General features: G+C 42.8%; 1 protein-coding gene and 1 long non-coding RNA gene across 3 annotated transcripts in view; one reads left to right on the forward strand and one right to left on the reverse strand.

Moving 5' to 3' along the window:
• Window positions 1-20,799, reverse strand: part of LOC130186438 (uncharacterized) — a 54,611-nt gene that overhangs the window by 4,725 nt on the left and 29,087 nt on the right. Inside the window, exons 5-6 of one of the 2 annotated variants that reach the window (XR_008830285.1) lie at window positions 13,624-14,575; window positions 13,068-13,177 (exon numbers count right to left, since the gene is read on the reverse strand). This is a non-coding gene — a long non-coding RNA (uncharacterized LOC130186438). The other variant, XR_008830284.1, reaches the window with a different exon arrangement.
• Window positions 1,004-13,057, forward strand: LOC130186431 (alpha-2B adrenergic receptor). Its single transcript, XM_056403573.1, has 3 exons — window positions 1,004-1,908; window positions 4,425-6,134; window positions 12,010-13,057. Exons 2-3 carry the CDS (start codon window positions 4,568-4,570, stop codon window positions 12,036-12,038), a joined length of 1,596 nt encoding a protein of 531 aa, XP_056259548.1. The 5' UTR covers window positions 1,004-1,908; window positions 4,425-4,567; the 3' UTR covers window positions 12,039-13,057.

The following is a 20,799-nucleotide window of genomic DNA, read 5'->3' on the forward strand; positions in this document are numbered from 1 at the left end:
TGTGTGTGTGTGTGTGTGTGTGTGTTACTATTAGAAAAGTCTCCACATGACTGGGTGATGCATTAGTCTGTGATCACTCCGCCTCTCCACACGCTCTTAAGTGTGAATCTGTAAAACTGTCATCACCTTTCAGACATAAATAAAACATGGTTCCCACTGACTTGACTTTTGGATCGTGACACATGTGTGTGTGTGTGTGTGTGTGTGTGTGTTATGTTGTTTAGTTTAGTGTGTTGGACGTGAAGCCCACACACTGAAGGGATGAATAATGAATGAATAAATGTTTCATATTATCAGTAATTGGTGTCATGACGGCAAAGAGTGGAAACAGGAGTGCAGCTAGTTCAACCTGTCGTGTTAAATTTAGTGTTGAATATGGAACAGACAGAAACAGTTAGTTGTGGAGTGTGTGTTTGTTTGTTGTATTGTGATGGAAATATTCAATGAAACATGTGACCTTGAGAGTTTTGAGGGTGTTAACGTTCGTGTTCCTCAGAGGATGAACCCTCGTCACTTTGCTGATCCTCTGACTTTTCCATCAGGTTTAATTTGCTCAATTTTAAACTTTTAAACTTTTAAATTGGTGATCCTCAGACTTTCTGTGCATCAATTACACACCAGAGAGAAACTTGTGAATAAACTGTGTTTGTGTTACAGGTTTGTTCAGTCGACTGTGACACATCTCATTACATATTCAACTTTAAAGCTCCTCCAGTGTAAAGGTGTGTGTCCATGTGTAGTGTGATTATAGATCAGCTCTAGCTTCTATATTAATACTGTGAAAGTATCAAAGCCTCAGTCCACAGAGAAATGCACACAGCCTGTATTCAGAAACTGAGCCTTAAAACCAGCCGTCAGGACTTCTGGAACTTTGTGATGTCACAACAAAGCAGTCACCAAGCCCCGCCCACCTGGACCCACCATCCAAACCTTGACGAACAGGGTTCGGAGTTCTGCTCAGCGAGTTCACTTCGTCTTTTTCCTTTAAATGCCGTTTGAAAAACTCTTTTATCTAAAGTCAGAGGAGTCTCAAGCCTCAAGGAGAATAACGCCTGTCGCAATTTCCCAGAATCCAAAGCGGTCACACGTCGTCACAATTTCTTTTTTTTTTTTTTTTTGTCCAACCAACAAAAATATTTGAATCTACAATCAGACAAAGAAAAGCAGCGACTGCTCAGAGAAGCCAGAGACTGTTTGGTGTTTTAATTTGAGAAACAACTAATTGATTATTAGAACAGCTGCTGATTGATGAATCAGTTAACAGATAAATGGTTTCAGATGATCAGAGCATAATGAGCCTTTTTACTTTTGATTCTTTCATCATATATTTTATTTATTTATTTGTTATGACTCATAGACTATTGTAATATTGTGGTATTGAACCTTTGAGTGAGTCAAAGGTCTGAGTTCTTCTTCACGTGTCTCTACATTTGGACACACTGTGTGTGATCTTCACCCTGACCGTCCTGTGGGAGCGCGCGGATGAACCGGCGCGAGGACACTTTGGAGGCTGCGCGTAAAGAAGCGCGTCCTCGTTTATCCGGTAAGATCCGCATCACTTCTCCACGTCTGCCTCTGAGAGAAGAGTCTGTCTGCACCGACCCGGGATGTAAGGAGCTCCGTGCGCGCGCCTGCTCCAGCTCACACCGGTTCATCTTTTTTTTTTTTTTTTTAATCATCTACTTCTTGAGAAAACTTCAGCTTTGATTTGATCCCCCTCCTTCCTGCTTCATGTAACTGGATCTCCTGTGTGAGAGAGCTCGGTCTGTGGATCCGAGCGCACACACCGTGTGTCGGACACTCCGCGCCTCGTCACCGGACACTTTGGGCGAAATTCTGCGTCTTGGCGACAGAAAAAGAAACTTTTAAAGTTGTCGGCTGGAATGACGCACCGACGCTTCAGTCTCAGTAAGTATCTGCGGATCTGTCTCTGCTTTTATTTCACTGTGCTCAAAGTTTCCTTCATGTGTTAATAAGCTCGTGTGTTGATCCATGTGAAATGAACAGACTCCATCTTGAGCATCAATGTGTTCACTGGACACAAACTGGGATGTAAGAATATGAAGGAGGAGCAGCTTCTTATTGCAGCAGCTTCTGTGTCAGTTAAACAGAAAGAGCAGTTACAGCTTAGAGAATATCATGAGCGCGTAAAGGCAGCAGCTTCCGCTCTCCAACTACATCTCATGAGAAAGAGTGAACAGTTGGAAGAGCTGGAACCAGTAAGACACAGAACATTTGATCTGATGGAGGATGTGGACAGAGGCGTTTAAAAAGATTCCAGTTTCTGACTAAAGAACTTAAGATTTCTACGTCGACTCTTTCAGTCATAGTGAAGGAAATCTTGAAAGAGATTTACCTGTAATAGTTTCTTCAGCATCACTGGGCTGAGCCCGAAAACACACATGAACAGAAGTCAAGTCATTTTCAATTATCTGACTCTCCTGATCCTCAGAAACTCTCCCTCCAGTTCTAAACAGCTGCTTTGAATACTTTTATTTATCCAGGTGTCCAACCAAACTCAATGCAAATGTTCATCATATTTACAGAGCAGCCTATCAGGCAGATAACAGGCAGACGAAGCCTCGTTTCTCTCCTCTGTTCGACTGGTTGATGGAGATAAACAACAGGTGGAGCTGATTCTCCAGCCGCTGCCATTAAACCACAGAAGAAGAGCTGATTAACAGAGCTCCGGTCAAAGCTTCAAAACCGTGCAAGTCCACGTCTACATGTAACTTCATATGATGCAGAAACATTGCAGCCTCAGTTTAATGTTTTATTTTAATATTTTAATATTTAAATTACAAACGTGTCGTCATTTAATTGTGAAGCTTGAAACTGCTGCGCGGCGTCGGTCTGTGCCGCTGCGCCTCGCTGCCTCCGACCGCGCCTTCGCTAATTGTTCGGATATTCAGTTACAGGAAACTTTAACAGAGACCTTCGCTGTGACGGACTGACCTCAGTTCTGTGTATTTGCATGTTTTGACTGTTCGATCCAGATGAAAGCAGCTGTGGACGCAGACCGGGTGATAATCAGCATAATAATAATCAGTGAAGCATGATGGGTTTCACATGTCTGCGCTGACGCACCCTGAGCCAGTTTGTTCTGGTTCATCCACAGAGCGAGCGTCTCCTTCTCCAACTCTTAAATGTGTTTAATATGTTCATCTTGTTTTCATGTCCCTCTGGTCGACTCATGACCCTTCAGATTTATCTCGGGGCCCCGTGGGGAGCCCCGACCCCCAGATTGGGAACCGCTGCTCCGTGTCACATCATCATTTGCAATGATCCTGTTTTCTGAGTAATTCTTCTCAAAGCTATTTGAACATCTTTTTAAATCTCCTTCCTTCCACGTAGCGCGAGCTGCAGCTAATGACTGTATGAAAATCTAAATTCAAGAAAAGCCCATTTGAAACGTAACAACTCAATTATATTCATTAATGAATGAATTCATCAACATTTGCACTTGCACTGACCTCCTGCAGGAACACAATACGCTGCGTCTGCTGTTTCAGAACAACTAGGTTCAGCTCCAGTGTGTTTTTCTTTGCAACGTGTCGTTTCAAACACCTTTCCTTTCACTCGGAGCTCTGCAGCTCGTGAACTGTGATGTCTGAAATCACCAGGAAACCAGCCACTCAGCTCTGGGAGTGACAGGTCAGATCAACGAGCACTTTGTAAAGAGGCGGCGTATTTACTTCCCTACTGCAGACTTGGCTGCGACATTAACAGCTGTGGAGGAAATATTAATAGAGGGAAATGTAAATATACTCCATCACGAGTTCAGTTAAAATCCTGCGTTCGTATTTTAACTTGCAGAAGCATCAGCAGCAAAATGAGAGACTAGGATCAGCAGTAAAACTTCTTCATAACTGTCTCCTGTGACGGATCACTGATCCTGAGTCATCCACGCCTCAGCAGCTTTTTACTGTTGAAGGTTTTACTTCATGTACCGTTAGATTGTTCAGTCCAGCGGTTCCTAATCTCGGAGTCGGGCGCCTCCAAAGGGTCACCAGATAAAAGCGAGGGGTCGTCAGATGAATCATGAGAAAGGAAAGAAGAAAAAACTAAACTTCTACCACATGGATTTGTTAGACCTTATTTATAATTTAATTTACTGAACTGAAACCATGTTTAAGTTTCTACAACGAGACACTGATCTTTGTAAAAGGTCACAAACCAAGAACGTCAGTGTTTCCTAAGTTTATATGTAATATTCTGTAGATTAACAAGCAGTGGTGGGAAGAAGCTGAGTGCATTTACTTAAGCACCTGTACTTGAGTATTTGTATTTAATCTTCCTTTCTGCACTTCATTTATCTGATATTTAAAGTCTGTATTTGCTGTTGGGTGGATTCAACATATTGATAAAACACATATCTTGACCGAGTGTGTCTCTCTCTTGTCTCTCTCCTTTGTGGTGTAAAGATCACATGGCTTCACCTTGACTGACCCCCCCCCACCCACCCCCCCACCCTCATCCTGTTTCTCAATGGTTTACCACCGAGACGCCCGTCTGCCGCCTCACGTTCTGTAAGAGACTGTTAATAAAGTTCACCTCCATCACCGCCATGGCAGCCGCTCCAGATGCTCCCTGCCTGTCGGAGCTCGGCGGACTCCCCTACAGGAACATCAGCCTCATCTCCGGCACCCGACCCTGCAACCGGAGCACCATCAGGACCTCGCCGTACACCCCGCAAGCCACCGCAGCCTTCGCCATTGCCATCACCTTCATGATGATCATGACCATCGTCGGGAACATCCTGGTCATCATTGCTGTACTGACGTCCCGGTCCCTGAAGGGGGCTCAGAACCTTTTCCTGGTGTCGCTGGCCGCGGCGGATATTTTGGTCGCCACGCTTATTATTCCCTTCTCTTTGGCGAACGAGCTGCAGGGCTACTGGGCGTTCAGCTCGATTTGGTGTGAGATCTACCTGGCGCTGGATGTTCTCTTCTGCACCTCCTCCATCGTGCACCTGTGCGCAATAGCTCTGGACCGCTACCTGTCGATCTCCCGGCCCGTGTCCTACGGCGCCAAGCGCACCCCCTCGAGCATCAAGGCTGCCATTATCGTCGTCTGGCTGATCTCTGCCGTCATCTCGTTCCCGCCTCTTCTCACCCTGGACAAGAGTGAAGGAGGCGAAGAGACTTGTGAACTGAACAACGAGCGCTGGTATATTCTCTACTCCACCATCGGCTCGTTCTTTGCTCCCTGCGTGATAATGATCCTGGTGTATGTGAGGATTTATCAGATCGCTAAGCAGCACACTCGCTGCCCGCCTGGGAAGAAGCAGAAAGCGGTGGCGGGAAGTAACGCCAATGTGGCAGCTAGTGAGGCTGTGCCAAAGTTATCCGAGCAGTCACAACAGAATGGGGATCAAGGAGGTTCGGCTGCCGTCGAGCAAGAAAAAGTCCTGACCACAGTGTCTGGCTCGGATTCCACCTCGTCATCACTTCGAAAACCGGCCCAGAGCACCACGAGCCAGGACACTCAGCACCACCCTCCTCGTTCAAGTGCCGCTCCGGCCCAGAAATCCTCCTCTGCAATTCCCCAAAGTGACAGCCAAATCCTCTCAGCTGTTCCCAACAAAGAGTCTCAGAAACATCCTGACGACGGCGGGGAGGGGCTTCCCGACAACCCCTCCAGCTCTGGCTCCGAGCTGGAGATCGGCGAGGAAGGAGATCTCAGAGGGGACGTCAAAGGAGAGATGAAGAGAACCGACAAGACAACGTTGGGACTGCCCCAAGGCAAAGGATTCAAAGTTCAGGTGCTGAATCTGGCCTGCAGGTACAAAAACACCATGGCCACGTCCTCTGGCACCAAACTGGTATCCGAGGGAACGCCTCCGATTCAGGGGACGCCCGTTTCCCGCCGTAAAGCCATGGTGAACAGGGAGAAGAGGTTCACCTTCGTCTTGGCCGTGGTGATGGGCGTGTTTGTGATCTGCTGGTTCCCCTTCTTCTTCTCTTACTCCCTTCAGGCGGTGTGCCCGGAGACGTGCAGAATCCCCGACCCTTTGTTCAAATTCTTCTTTTGGATTGGCTACTGCAACTCCTGCCTGAACCCGGTCATATACACCATCTTCAACAAGGATTTCAGGAAGGCCTTCAAGAGGATACTGTGCAGGGACACCAAGGGTACGTTCTTCTAGAGAGGAAAGTATAATTATTTTTTGACCTGCCGCCGGACAGAAAAGACCTTTCTCAAAAATGACTTCTTTCTTTCTGTACTCTGTGTATTTGACCGGGATTGACCTTCTGCAGCCGCGACATAAACACTTGTACATTAAGGAGGAAATTGCATCCATTTTCTCTTCTCCTCGTGCTTCTGTCTGTTAGCTGAGTCAGAGCTGCACTGACAAAGACGGAGACTTCTGAAAGCCACGGTCAAGTGGCCGAATCAATTATCTTTAATGTTATTTAAGAATACAGTATAATTGTATATTCAGTGACTCTGAGGATGAATGATTTGATTATGTTTTGAAGCGGAAGTCGAGAGGATACGGGGTCTGTGTTCAGTAATTTAAAGTACAAACAGAGCTACGGCGGTGTATGTGCTTCTTGCGTGTTTGTGTGTGTGCATGGGAGTAGAGGAGAGTCGCCTGAGGGTCTTACTGGAAAAGAACAAATATCACTAAGTGTCCTTTATCAGAGATAACACAGGCACTCAAGAAACACAAGATCAGGGAAAATGTGAGCATTCTCGTGTCTGTGCCTCTGCCTCTCGCGCTTTCCCTCCCTCTGTTTCTCCCTCCATCTGAAGCTGTGACTTGGGACGTGTACGTTATGATGGATAGAGCTTTTTCTTTTTTATTCTCGCTGTGTTTTCCCCAGTCTCTGTGAACCTTTGATGTTACACCTCTCTCTGGAAATTGCTCATTAAGGTGATGGCCAGAGGCTTCACTGGGGAAAAGAAACAAAAAAACTAGAGCAAGAAAGCTGAAAATCAGCAGAGGTTGCATGAAAGATGGAGAGTCTACATGTGAATGTGATACTCGGAGGCATCACAGGCTGAGCTGTTCACTCTTTAATCTTTCCACCACCACCCCCCCCTTAATGTTTTTTTTCTTCTCTTCTAAACTGAGAATGATGCAGCGAGTCGGTGCATGTGTTTGAGGCTGCAGCTCATGCAGTGTTTTCACAGCGTTCACCAAATTAAATTGAAGACCTTTTTAATACTACGTCGATTCCATTCAGTACCTTTCTTCACTGCTGAAGGACGACAGAAAACAAACAATAAGTCCTGCTACTGCTTATTTAGTGCGGGAATTTACTGACATTATTATTATAACAATAAACAGCCCAGGGGCCCGTGAGGTCAGGGGGCCCCTGGGCTGACTCACATTTCTTGTTTGACAGTCACAGAGCTCGACAAAGACCGGGAAAACTATTTAAAAGAGACACTCAAAACTACTAGAAATGATGTTTCTAGTGTGGGGGTCCTGTGTAGGAGGGATGGGGGGCCTCTTACGTCTGTGCACAGGGACCTTTTGTCCTATAATCCGTGTCCAGGCCTGGACTCAGATAAGCGGCAGAAATTTGAATGTTTTGAAAGTTTTTGCTAAAATTGATTCCTTACAAGTGTCTTCTGTGGGTCGAAGGTTAATGATGTTACTGTGTACAGCAGGCAAGCAAAAAATATAACTTATAATACATTAGCATTTGTTAGAGAAAGCTAAATTGACTGCTTTTTAAGAGATACCCCGAGGTTTTGATTTATTTGCTGCTTGTAATAAACATGAACGCTGCAAACCCTTTTCTGCCAAAGCAATACGGACTGTATCTGAACCTGAACCTGACGAGGAGCTGAATCCCTGATGAAGACGCTCCTCCTCCTCCTCACTCTGGACTGATTTGATTTGGTGTGTGTGTATGTGAATACTGTATGTACGTGTGTGTGTGTGTGTGTGTGACCGAGTGTTTGCAGCTGCATGTTTTTCAGAAAATGCACTTCTTATCTTTTGAAAGCCGACCGACTGAAGCATCCAGTACTGTATACACATGTAAGATAACACTGATGTTGGAATCAGCTTTTGTACAGTACTAGTCTAAACGTTAAACAATATTACTGCTTGTCGTCTTAAAGTCCAACTGAAACTAAAATGCACGTTTTTCTATACAGATCTGCTCTGTACGCTACATGTCCAGTCACGCTAGCAGCTCTGTGAGGCTGCAGACACAGCAGTGCTTTGAGCTGAATGCTAACGCCAGCATGCTAACATGCTCACAGTGACAATGTTAATGCTTCACCATCTTAGTTTAGGGATTATAGCCTGTTAACCTTTGATTATGATGCGGCGTTCGCATTAGCTGCATCAGTCTAGTAAAAAAACACTCACATTAGCCTCTAACGTTAATGTTACTCCAGTTCGGAGATGATGAGAATTTCTGAAAGCATCAATATCTTGAAAAGAAATCCAACACAAATACAATCCATTCAGCTGCTACAAATACAATAAAATAAGCTAATTTAGACTGTTTATCTGCTGCAGCTACAAGGTTAGCACCGAGGCTAACCACCTGCTAATAATGTGTGAATAACAGGTGTTTTTCCTGTTCTTAGCATTTTGCCCAGTCATATATTTTGTTTGAAAAACAAATATGTTCTCAATATCGTATCGTTAATTAAAAACATATCCTCATAGAAAACTTAATCCGGCGACAATTACGCGTCTTACAAAACACATTTGCTTTTGCAGTTTAGTTGTATAGACACTTAAATTCTAAACACCATGCCTCCTTCTTGTGGATCAGTATTTACTCAGAGGAGCCTCAATAAAACTGGACGGTGACATGCAGCTAAAAAGCTATGCTAGCTTCCTCCATGTTGGATTCTCCGCGCTCTCAAAGCTCAGTATGTTAAGATGGCTTGTAGTTGCTAAATGACACATTTGTGTGTCAAAGTTGTGGTGATTCCTCTGAAATGAATCAGTTTTCTTGCCTTAATATCTCCATCGTCTCAGTGCCCTCCTCGCTAGCTCAGCTGTCAATCAAACACAGACATTAGCCTCCCCGCTAAGGCTAAAGGACCTTTTTGTTTTATTGCTTAATAAAAAGATGATTTCTGTGATTTCAGTTGGACTTTAACTTTGGAATAATATTCAAAGTAACACTCAGTATTGCCTTGTATCTACTCCTTCTATCTCTGCTCCTGTGCTGTTGTGTCCCAGTGCTATGCTTTTATTTTGAAACTGCTTCATATCAAGGGTTGAATAAAGGACATGGTGAGACTGTACAAGCACTGATTGCGCTCGCTTGTTGTTTCATGGGAGAGTGGGTGGGATTGACTGTGAGCACTTACAGACCAAAGAATAATGAAATCTGACAATTTACCATCGCTGCTTTCTGTCACAGTGTTTTAGGAGAATTATCTTTGTCTGCTTCAGTGACTTTTGACCCGAATATAAGATAGAAAACAATATTCACATGATAACGAGTCCATTGTTCTTTTAAGCAAAGTGTCAGCACCCAGAGATTACCAAAAATAAAATAAATAAAACCATAATATTATAGGTGATAATTAACTGTGTGAAGTGTGGGATGTGTTGTTTACCACAGTTTATGTCTTGCTGTAAAGACACACTTATGATTTAACAGTCATGAAGGCCAGTGGTATAATTTAGTGTAATGAGGATGAAGATGTTCTGTCTCCTGACGCTGGGGAGATATTTAAAAAAAAAAACAGAAGAGAGGAGGCTCTGAGCCTCTCTTCTGATTGGCTGACTGTTTTCTGAGTGATCCAATAAAAATAAAGCAGATTTCAGGTAAAAACACTCAGAGAAACCAAATCCTGCAAGGTTTGGATGGTGGGTCCAGGTGGGCGGGGCTTGGTGACTGCTTCGTTGTGACATCACAAAGTTCCAGAAGTCCTGACGGCTGGTTTTAAGGCTCAGTTTCTGAATACAGGCTGTGTGCATTTCTCTGTGGACTGAGGCTTTGATACTTTCACAGTATTAATATAGAAGCTAGAGCTGATCTATAATCACACTACACATGGACAGAGACTTTTACACTGGAGGAGCTTTAAGTTGTAGTGTTGGCCAGACTTTTCGAGCATGACCAGACAATACATCTCATTATGTCCTATAGCGGGGCCCATCTATTAACTTAATGATATCGACATTTAAAAGTTGTGTTGCCCCTAAAAGTCCCATAACCTTGTTCACATAAGTTATTATCTTGTTTGAACAAGATTTAAATAAAGAAAAAATCTTACTATAAGACTTAAGAAGCTCCGTAAATATATTGTACATGACTGAATGATTTATGTCTAATATTGTTAAAAAACCATTCGCCTGGTTATTGCATATTAGAGAGTGAGTGGGATTTTCTAATTGCTAATTAAGAAACAATATTCACATAGAAAGAGGGGCTTTAAAGTTTAAGATGGAATAATCACTTCCCAGCTCTGGCTGTGCGCCGGGAGAATGAGAGTGATCCTTCTTGTCTTTCCCAAAACATTGAACTATTCCATTGAAGCTGCAGCAGCTGTGTGTGCATACATTCTGCATATCTGAGCTGATGTGTATCTCTAAGTGTGAGCGTGACCGGAGGTCGAAGTTCTGAACTTTCTCTCTCGACGCCACAACTCAAACGTCGTAAAGTCCACCCAGATGTCAAACGATCTCAAACTGAGCCGGAGAAATAAAAAAAACAAAAAACAAAACAGTAAAATGTCACATTCGCTTCTGTATCTTTATGATGACAGATTCATAGCTGCAAGGCATTATGGTAGTGGATTTTTAATGTCCTTTTTATGACGCCATATTAAGCCTGTGCCGCGTGACATCGTCTGTTTCTGTCAGCGACGGTTCATAAATCACCTCAGCTGGAAACAGCTCAGCGACATTTAAAGCCGACTGCTAACAAGTTGACAACACGTCACACAAATACCTGCAGACACGGCAGCTAATGAAACGCTGTAAAAAACACGGGTTTTTATGTCCAATCATGATGTCACGTTTATTGATCGTCACAGTGAGAAAACAAACGCAGACACAGCAGCAGCTTCACAGCCTCCTCCTGGTCCATGTGTCTGTGTCCGTCTTAAAGGACACGCTCAGAGGACGGAGACGTTCTGGTTCTGGGCTTTTCATGGGATTCACTGACAATAAGATGAATGCAGGGAACCTGAGTAAAAACATTTCCTCTTGATCGTTTGTTTGTTTGATAGAAACTACAGTGAGCAGCTGTTTTAAAACCATTTGTGAGGCGTTTTTACGAAGAACGGACGGAGGAGGGAAGTCAGAAAGAGACGATACACCGGGCGCCACCAAACGAAAACAGAGTTTTTAGTGTGTTTTTAAGTTCGCAGTTTCAAGCACGTTAATGGAAACACACCGAGTGACTTTAAAGGATGGCTCTGTTAGTCTTCCCAGAGTTTTCTATCTCGTTTCAAGATGGAGAGGGCGGGGCTCAGGAGGGAGAGGGCGGGGCTCAGGAGGGAGAGGGCGGGGCTCAGGAAGGAGAGGGCGGGGCTCAGGAGGGAGAGCGCGTCGTCCACTGATCAGAGGGTCGGTGCTTCTCCTCCAGATCAAGTGTGGGCAAGACTCTGAAGTTGCCCCTGACGTGTCATCGATGTGGGGCAGAGCGCTGCATGAATGTCGGGGTGAAAAGCTAGAAAAGATCTGTGCAAGTGCAGTCCACTTCAAGACACCTGAAAAACTCAAGACACTGTACAAATACAGTGAGACCAAACCAAACCAAGTCACCTGAGGGGACAGAGAGACTGACGGCTCACCTGTAAGGGACTGACTCCTCACCTGTAGATATATAAGTGAGCAACGAAGGATTTTCCTTCCACCTGCATCAGCAGTCTGAAACATAAAGACTGAGAAATGTGGATTTTTTAGCAGCAATATAACAACAAATGTTTCACGGTTTATTCCCTTTACAATGTTATTTATTCACATTTCTTTATCACTTCTTCTTCACTTTTTGTGGTAAAAGAAGAAGCTGTTTCCTGTTTCCTGAATGTCTGACAGGAGTTTATTTATTTTTCATCTGGTTACAGGAACGTCCTGCTTCCATCCACCAGGCTGAACTTCACAGGCTTCGTTTCCACGTCTCCACATAAAGGAAACGTTGATTATCATCACTGCTCCACTTCCAGGCTCTTCCCTCCGTCCGCTAATATTTGTAATTATTATTATTAATTAATCAATGCAGCCGTTTACTTTAACATCGCACACACTCGTGCCATTAGTGTGTGTGTGTGTGTGTGTGTGTGTGACACAGGCTGTGCATCACATCTGAGTGAACTCACGATCACTTGGGAGGCGAAGTGCTGTGAATAATTCAACCAGATTACATATTGATGCAGCTCAGTCATGAAGATTGCGGCGCATGTGTGGGGCATTATTTAAAACTGTAGAATGGAAAACATTAGAAACAGTCTCTTACGTAACACCCTGAGCTCCAGCTGCCTGTGTGTGTGTGTGTGTGTGTTGGTGTGTGTGTGTGTGTGTGTGTGTGTGTCCGACTTCGGCATCGTGGCATTAGTTCAGGTGCGTTGTTGTTTAACAGCTGACATCAGATATGTGATGATGTAGTTGTTACAGTGAGGTGACTGCGAACACATGATCAGCACTTTTCAAAGTTTCTTGTGACTGTTATTATTCATTAATGTAACTCGTGAGCTAGAGACACTGATGTCGTGTCCGGTCTTAATCCAACCTGCTAAGCTCTGATTGGTCGAGTGTTCGGCAGTCAGCGGCGTGCCACAGGTGTCCTCCCTTTTCTTAAGAGATTCACACCTTCAACAGGATCACATGATCATAAATAGACGTTGGTTAGTGTAAACAATTGTTTTGCACTGATTCAAATACTTTTTATTGTCTCCAGGTTCTTTCTCTCATTTCTTCTGCTGTCATTAACAGACAGATTTTACCTCTTCATGTTTTCAGAGGATGATGAAGCAGAAGTGTGAGAGTCCTGGACCTGTTTATACTAAAGCAACACCACACTGAAGCTTCTCTGCACACGCTGGTGGGCTGGTTCCCTCCTTTATGCTAAGCTATGCTAAGCTATGCTAAGCTAAGCTAAGCTGTGTGTGTGTGCGAACTCACTTACCTGAATTTTCAATGACGTCTTAAAAAAACGAACGTGCACCTTCTTCCTGTGCACGTGGCGAGAGGTGAGGCGGCTTGTGGAGTGAGGCTAACGGCCGCTCGGCAGGAAACCTGCAGCAGAAACAAGAAGAAACACGGTGACCGTTGGCCTTTCCCTTTGTTTTTCTCTCTGGATGTTTTTCTCTCTGCTCTGTCGTTGCCCGTGGCGTTTTCATGGCGGCTGCCTCTCCACCTTCGGGCGACAGCTCACGCTGCTCAGGATAAGTGACAAGTGTCAGCGGGAGGCGGCTGAGGGGGAGGAGGACGGGCTAATGTGCTGAAGCTGTGAGAGCCAGGTGACTGCAGGGTGACACACGCTGTGATTTACTGACACGATTCACAGTCACGGAGCTGCTGTATCATGAATAATATACAGACGTGTTGTGAGGTTGTAAGAGGTTTGTTATTCTGGCAGCAGCAGCTCCGAAGAACAGAAGAGCGTGAGGATATAGGTTATATAAATCTGAGCCTCATACATATGTAATACATCAGGTCACACCTGTAAAAGAAAAAAATACCTGAATCAATAGGTTCATCAGGGTCATTCATTTAAGAAGATCTGAACAATCTGCGCATATTCCCGCCTGTTTTCTCAGCACACTGTGTCTTCACCGTCTTCCTCCGCTCTGATCCCTGGAAACATCTTTTATTTGCAGAATTAAGGTGAATTAGTTTCCAACAAGTGGCAGCTCAGACGTTACAGACAAATACTGTGCAATGATAAACAATTCAAAATGAGTATTAGAGCCACGTTGAGGGAAAAATAATACAGAAATAATCCGAGAGAATGAAGTGGTAAAATTATGAGAATAAAATCATATTTCAAGATAAAACTATTACAAGAAGACATAATTAACTTTTACTTCTTTTCACTCCAAAAATCAACAATGTATAATTTGCTTATTATCATAACTGTATATATTATACAGCTTCAGTGATGTCTTTATTTATTTTGTTTTATTATGTATTTATTTAATTTTATTCATTTATTTTTTCTGTCTGTGCTGCTGTAACATGTTAATGTCATTGTGTTATCTTCATGTGTTGAATGTAAGAAAGAGAATAAGTTAGAGATAAGAAAGTGTGTGTGTGTGTGTGTGTGTGTGTGTGTGTGTGTGTGTGTGTGTAATAATCCAATTCTGCTCGGTTCAAACAAATAAGGATGTTATCCTATTAGAAAGTAGCCGTTGTGCTCGGGGGTCTGCTGTGACATGGTTAAATGTCAGACCCCATCTCTGCAGAAACTAATAGGATGAGAAAGGGGGAAAACACACACACACACACACACACACACACACACACACACACTTCCGAATCTCTAACTGATTCTCTTTCTTACATTACTTAGATGCTAAAAGTGGCTGTAATGGATATTTTTTTTCTCAGCTCAGTGTTCATCAGTCCAGACACAACTTTACTCTCATCCAGCTGTTCTTAGAGAAACATCTGTAAACAGCCTCGGTCCTCTACCTGCAGAGCGGCAAACAGCAGACAGACTCAGTCAGAGAGCAGCTGGTGGAGACCAAACACAGAGCAAAAAGAGCGGGAACGCTGGGCTGAGATTCACCAACACATGAATCATCATGTTCACACTGTCAACACACTTGCATGATAACTTGTTTAGTTTCTTTAGGAGTTCCTTAGCAACCAGATCATCAGATAAAAATAAATAAATTCAACTTTTACTGGGTTTTTCCAAAATAGAAATTGGTTTTCTGATGTTAAAAATATACCAAGTAAATGGAACTTGAGATACAAAGAACATAAAACAAAAATAACACTAAACTACTAATACTATTGCTTATTAAGTTATGTATGTATAACTGTACACCATAATTACTTTTCTAATGTATTTTTTAATTTTTTAAAAATATATTAAGTTGCCTTTTATTTTTTTGTTAATTTTAAAAATATGTAATTTAACTAATATATATTCTTTACATTTGTGTTTTTTCTTTTCTGGTTTTATCTTTTAACAATAAAAATGATAATAAACACATTTCATACAAATGGATGCAAAACAAATTAGGAACATAAAAACAAACGTTTGAGATGTTTAAGAATAAAAATGTGTGAAATTTAATATTTCATGTTGGAAACTGTAATTTTATTAAAACTCTTATTCTCATTTTTTAAACTTTATTTTTACTTTAAACACAAAATTTCATTATTAAAGTGTGTTATGAACTAAAATGTCTTTTTTTATTTATTTATAATAACTGAATTAATTAAATGTAATTTTATTTGTATAGCACCAAATCATAACTCACATTATCTAAAGGCGGCGTTCACGGTCAGTTCAATAATGAACATGGAAAGATGAAGATCATTAACTCGCTGCAGCGTTCCTCTCACCTGCAGAAAGGTTCTGCAGTTTGAATGTTTCCCTGGAGGCTCCGATAACTGTCTCATCTGAGAGACGCACTCTCTGCTTATCACACTCTCCGTCTTCGTACGTGTTCATTAATTAACGAAGCCCGGGCTTTCGGGTGTTAAATCACAGATTCGGACAGTGAAACATCAGCGGGACGCCTCTCGGGAGTATTTTTAGTTGAACGAGGCATTAGTTTCCAGAAAACATGAGGAGTGGTTGGAGTGTGTGTTGGAGTGTGTGTTGGAGTGTGCACCTTCAGGACAAGCTGGAGGGCCGTTCACCGGCACGAGTGGGACATAATTGATTTTGGGATGTGGTTGAGCGTGGATATTCACATCGGCGCCAGCTCTCGGAGAGCTCAGGGTTGCTGTTGTTAGTCATGCATTTATGCTGCTGGTGAGTCAAGCAATCTTTGTGAAGCGCTTTGTGCTTACGCTGCAGTCCTGCGGGGTCACCGAGTCACGCTTTGCTTACACATTTCTCCAGAGAGTTTTCTGGATGTTTGGCAGTTTTTTTTTTTTTTTTTCTCGACTTGACTGGTTTGTCGGCGGCGTTCACTTTGCTTCCTTCAGCCATCTGTCCAAAGATACAGAATTCATGAAGGTAGAGCTGCAGCGAACCGAGTCAAGTTACTCCACCAAGCGTGGAAGCTAGCAGAGCTAACGAACTCTTCTGGAGGGTCGGCAGTGATACTCTTTAGTTGTTTTAAATTTAACATTAAACAGAGGCGGAAATTTAAATTCATATCTCATGAGGGTCAGACACTTAAAACAGACAGTAAAACAAAGAGAAGCTTCAGCATCGAGAGTTTTACTAAACAGATTTACCTCCGTGACAACTGGGCAAATCCATCTGCTGATGAAGACCTGATGTCATATGGGTGAAAGCTCCAGTAAAGTAAAAGTAAGTGAGTTGGAATTGTTCTATAAAGTTACAGCTTAGTTTGAAGCTGCACAGCACTCACATTACTCTCTATGAAGAACGTACTATTGTCTTCTTGCCTCTGTCAGCACTAATGAACATCTCTGCTGTAATCTGTAAAAATAAAAGATCAGCTCCATTTAAAACAAAAACAATCATATAGAGAAACTGTCTCTGCCGCTGTTTGACCAACATGTCTGTTTTTAAACCCTCATTAAAAGAAAATAAGAGTTCAGCACTTTGAAATCTCACTTTGTTTCCCGGAGTCAGAAGTTCAGACGGGTCGGTCTAATGTCTGGGAGTTAAAGAGTCAGGACCTGGTTAACCTCGCATGCTGGAGCTATTTCTTTACAATCAATATGGTATCCAGGCCCAACCACTGTGTGGAAGACAGTCCTCAAAGCTCCCGTGGAGAAGAGGAGGAGAGGAAGTTGTCCAGACCAGTTCGTCTTCATCTTTAAACTGAAATCTTCAAAACACTGTTTGCAGGAACTTGTGATGAAGCGCAGATCTCATCATGGTGCCGCCTGAGTGTGAAACACTGAGGTGAAGACCAGGACATTTCAGTGTTTTACAGGTATTTGCAGGGACTCTGGACACCCAGCTTGAAACCAGGACAAACCCGGGACATCTGGTCACATGTAGAATATTTCTATCTGACTGTGCAGCCATTAAAAAATGAAGGTTTGAGTATAAAAGACATGAAGAGCTTAAACAAACTGATGTAGAATGAGTAGCACATATGTTTAACCTTAGAGCTGCTAGAGGCAGTTATCGCTTCTTCTTCAGTCATTCTTTGGGAAAGTGTTTGTACAGTTGTTGTTTTAAAGGCAAAGAACCTTTTGTCTTTTGTGCCTTTGTCTGTGCGGAGAGAAAGTGGATCTTTAGAAAACAGAAAGTGGAACAAGTCTGCCTTCATCAAAACGCTTGTTTCTCACTCGCTCCTCTTCACCTTCTCATCAGTTTCACATGTGACATCAATCTTTTAAAATCCAATCCTCCTCCAGCTCCTTCCTCTTCTCTCTCTGCACTGAAGATTTTATTATCCACTCTGAGCAAAAGCTGATCACATCTCAGGGTACTTCTCCTCACCACTGATGTCTTCTTATCCTGCCTTCCATCATCCTCCTCCTCCTCCTCTTCCTCCTCCTCCTCCTCCTCCAGGTCATGCTGTGTAACTACCTGCCTTCAGCTCAACCACAGTTACACTCCTAAAGAAAATGGTAGCCTCTGATTGCTGCTATCAGCATTTCCAGAGCTCATGATGTGACAAGAGCTTTCTGGGCCAAAAGCAGTGTGACTCCAGGCAGCGCTCCTGATTTCCATGCTGCTTCTGCATTTTTCTTTAACCTTCAGACCCTGTGATCTACAAGTTTTCTTTTTGTTTTGTTTTTTTATTGCTGTTGTGTCTGCAGCTCTGAAAACTTGTCTGGCTCCATATTTATCAAACTGCTACAAGTGAAGTGTTAAACTTAAAATGAAAAATTCAAAAAAGAAAATACTTTCTTAATTAAAGGAAGCAGCAGATGGAGCAGATCCTCCATCACTGCAGTGAAAAGGCAAAGAGTACTCGTCACATTTTGGATTTTAATGACAAATTACATCCTAATATTAGCAATTCATTTAAACATTTGATTGGATGCTGCATTTGCATTCATCAGGGCTGCAAAAAAAACAAGAATAAAGCTGCTACTGATTTCATTTGCAGTCATGTTTTAGCCCTGCTAGCTGTGTGGCTAGATGACATGTGCGTTAGCCTGCACTCAGTGTCCACACTGACGAATCTCAACAACTACTGGATGGATTCAGATGAAATTTTGTGCGGACCTTCGTGGTTCCCAGAGGAAGAATCCCACTGACTTTGGTGATCCTGTGACCTTTCCATCTAGCGCCAGCATGAGGTTGACATTTTTTCTTTTTTAGCACTAGCTTAAAGGAGCTATTTGTAAGTTTTGCTTTTGCTACATGGCTGACGTTAGCATTAACAGCTGTTTACTCACCAGTCTTGCTGCGAGCTTCAGCCAACGATGCGTTTACAGTACAAAAGGTTATAATATGTCCTCTGAGCAGCTACTTCTCCGGACGAGACGGTCCGACCGCGCCGCTGCTAGCCGGTTAGCATGCTAACTTCAGTAGAGGAAAAGAAGTGATAGAAATAGAAGCAAAAAAAGAGGTTTGTTTTCCACCTCTGGAGACAGATGTTTGTGAGCAAAGGACTGAGGTTTGATGCTGAACTCACAACGTTTCTTCTAGACTGGTAAATATATAGCTGCTAATGCTAACGTTAGCTATGTAGCAATAGCAAAACTTACAAAAATCGTTAGGCGTTATGTATTCGGGTTATGAATGTGATATCTCAGTAACGGCTTGAAGTTCCTTCAAATCTGAAACAAACATTAACTTGGACTCAAAGATGAACTGATTAGAATTTGGTCGTCAAAGGTCAAAGGTCGCTGTGATCTCACAAAACGCATTTTTGGCCATAACTCCTAAATTCACACACTAATTATGACACAATTTAACACAAATGTCTAATAGGATAAAATTATGACATTTTATATCCAAAAGGTCAAAGGGTGGTGGACCACAAGCTGGTGATTCCATATTATGATTATTATAGTTCTGTATATTATGCTGGCAGATATTCATTTATAATCTTTCTCACTTTCTTCAGAGCATTAAGTCTCAGTTGTGTTATATTCCTGCAACATCGTCGAATTAAAAGGGAAAGTAAAGTCAAAAGTTGTTCACAAAATAGTTGTGAAAGTTGTGCAGTACTTTGGTTTATGACAAAATATCTTCAGTAATGACATTCCCATCAGCCACAGCTGCACTGTTTACTGCTAATTAGCGAATGTTAGCATGCTAACGCACATCATACATCTTCATCGTCTGCACTTGCAGACAGTGTCGTGCTAAATCGTTAATATGATTTCTCCACCAGCAGCAGAATTTCTTTCCTGCTCCAGTTTTATATTATTACAGCGGCGTTTATTGTCAGAGGAGGAGTCGGAGTCGGAGGAGTTAATGAACACTTAAATCTGCCTACAAATTCTTTACAATGTGGTCTCAGACTTTCTATAGGGAAGTCATTTAAATATTGAGGCGGCAGCACATGAAACCTGCGTCAGCTGTAGGACACACGCTGAATATTATGAAGCTTCAGGAACGACAGGGTGGAGCTGGAATTCAGCTTCATGTGTTGGATAATCAACCTCAGTCTGTACAGAACAACAAATTCAGAAACTTTAACAACACACATTTTAAATAGACACACACACACACACACACACACACACACACACACACACGCAGACAGAAGACTCTAGCCACCAGCCCAACAGAGACAAACTAAAAGCAAGCTTGACAAACATTAAATGATGATGGCCATTAATTCCAGATTACTGTACAGAGCACATAAAAGTCATCCATTAAGGTCAGCCAACATCAGGGCGGAAATGAAAGCGGTTGCCAGTATTATTAACCACAGTGAAGTGAGATTTATCATGAAAGAGAAAGCAGCTGAAAATGCCAGATCCCGACTCCAACAAACAATTAATTTCTGTTCGCAGCCAGAGATAAAGATGAAACACACACAAATGTGAACAGACCAACCCTGATTTTGTCTATTCCAATTATTCACTATATTTTTCTCTCAATACCAAGATTTTTTTCTCCCATGAAGCTTCTGTGGAAAAATAGTAATAAGTCACAAAGTTAAAACATTAGCTTCAGCCCGATCCATTAGACAGGAGGAGGTGAAGAGAGGAGGAGGTGAACCCGTCGGAGGAAGAGGCGGCGAGGGGAAAAGAGAGGTGAAACATGGGGGAGTCAGCCGTTAAAAGCTGGTGCAGTGTGGATTGAACAGGACGCTACAGCAGAGAGAGAGGTGAACTGTAGGAAACAGATTGATGGAAAACATTCTGTTATTGAAGAAGACATAAAAATGTTTACAGTAAATATCTGAGGGTCAAAGGTCATTTCACTGGAGGGGCTATTGTTACATCATGCTGACACTACGGTAGAATAACCTTCACTTTTAACCCTTTGATTTACCTCGTTCCAACGCATCAACAAGCACTTATCTGATAGACCGGAGGCTCTTGAACACAACCCTGCTGCTGACACAGCCCCGTCCCCGCCCGCCTCTCTGGCCACGCCACCACACCTGCACACACTCTGCTAATTAAATGAGTGCGGTCTACGGACAGGGCGGAGAGAAAGATGCTGAGTCGAGTCTGAAATGAAGTTAAAGTGAAGCAGGTGGTCGGCTCCAGTGTTTGGCCGAGGTCTGAAATATTTTAGCTGCGTGTTTTGAATCTGTGCTGCAGCGTCCGAGCCGCCGCCGTCGTGCGGCCTGTGAATCCTCTTTTAAATGATTATTGCCTTCATCTTTATT

This window comes from Seriola aureovittata, chromosome 18 (assembly GCF_021018895.1).
Source record: "Seriola aureovittata isolate HTS-2021-v1 ecotype China chromosome 18, ASM2101889v1, whole genome shotgun sequence".
Classification (NCBI taxonomy): domain Eukaryota; kingdom Metazoa; phylum Chordata; class Actinopteri; order Carangiformes; family Carangidae; genus Seriola; species Seriola aureovittata.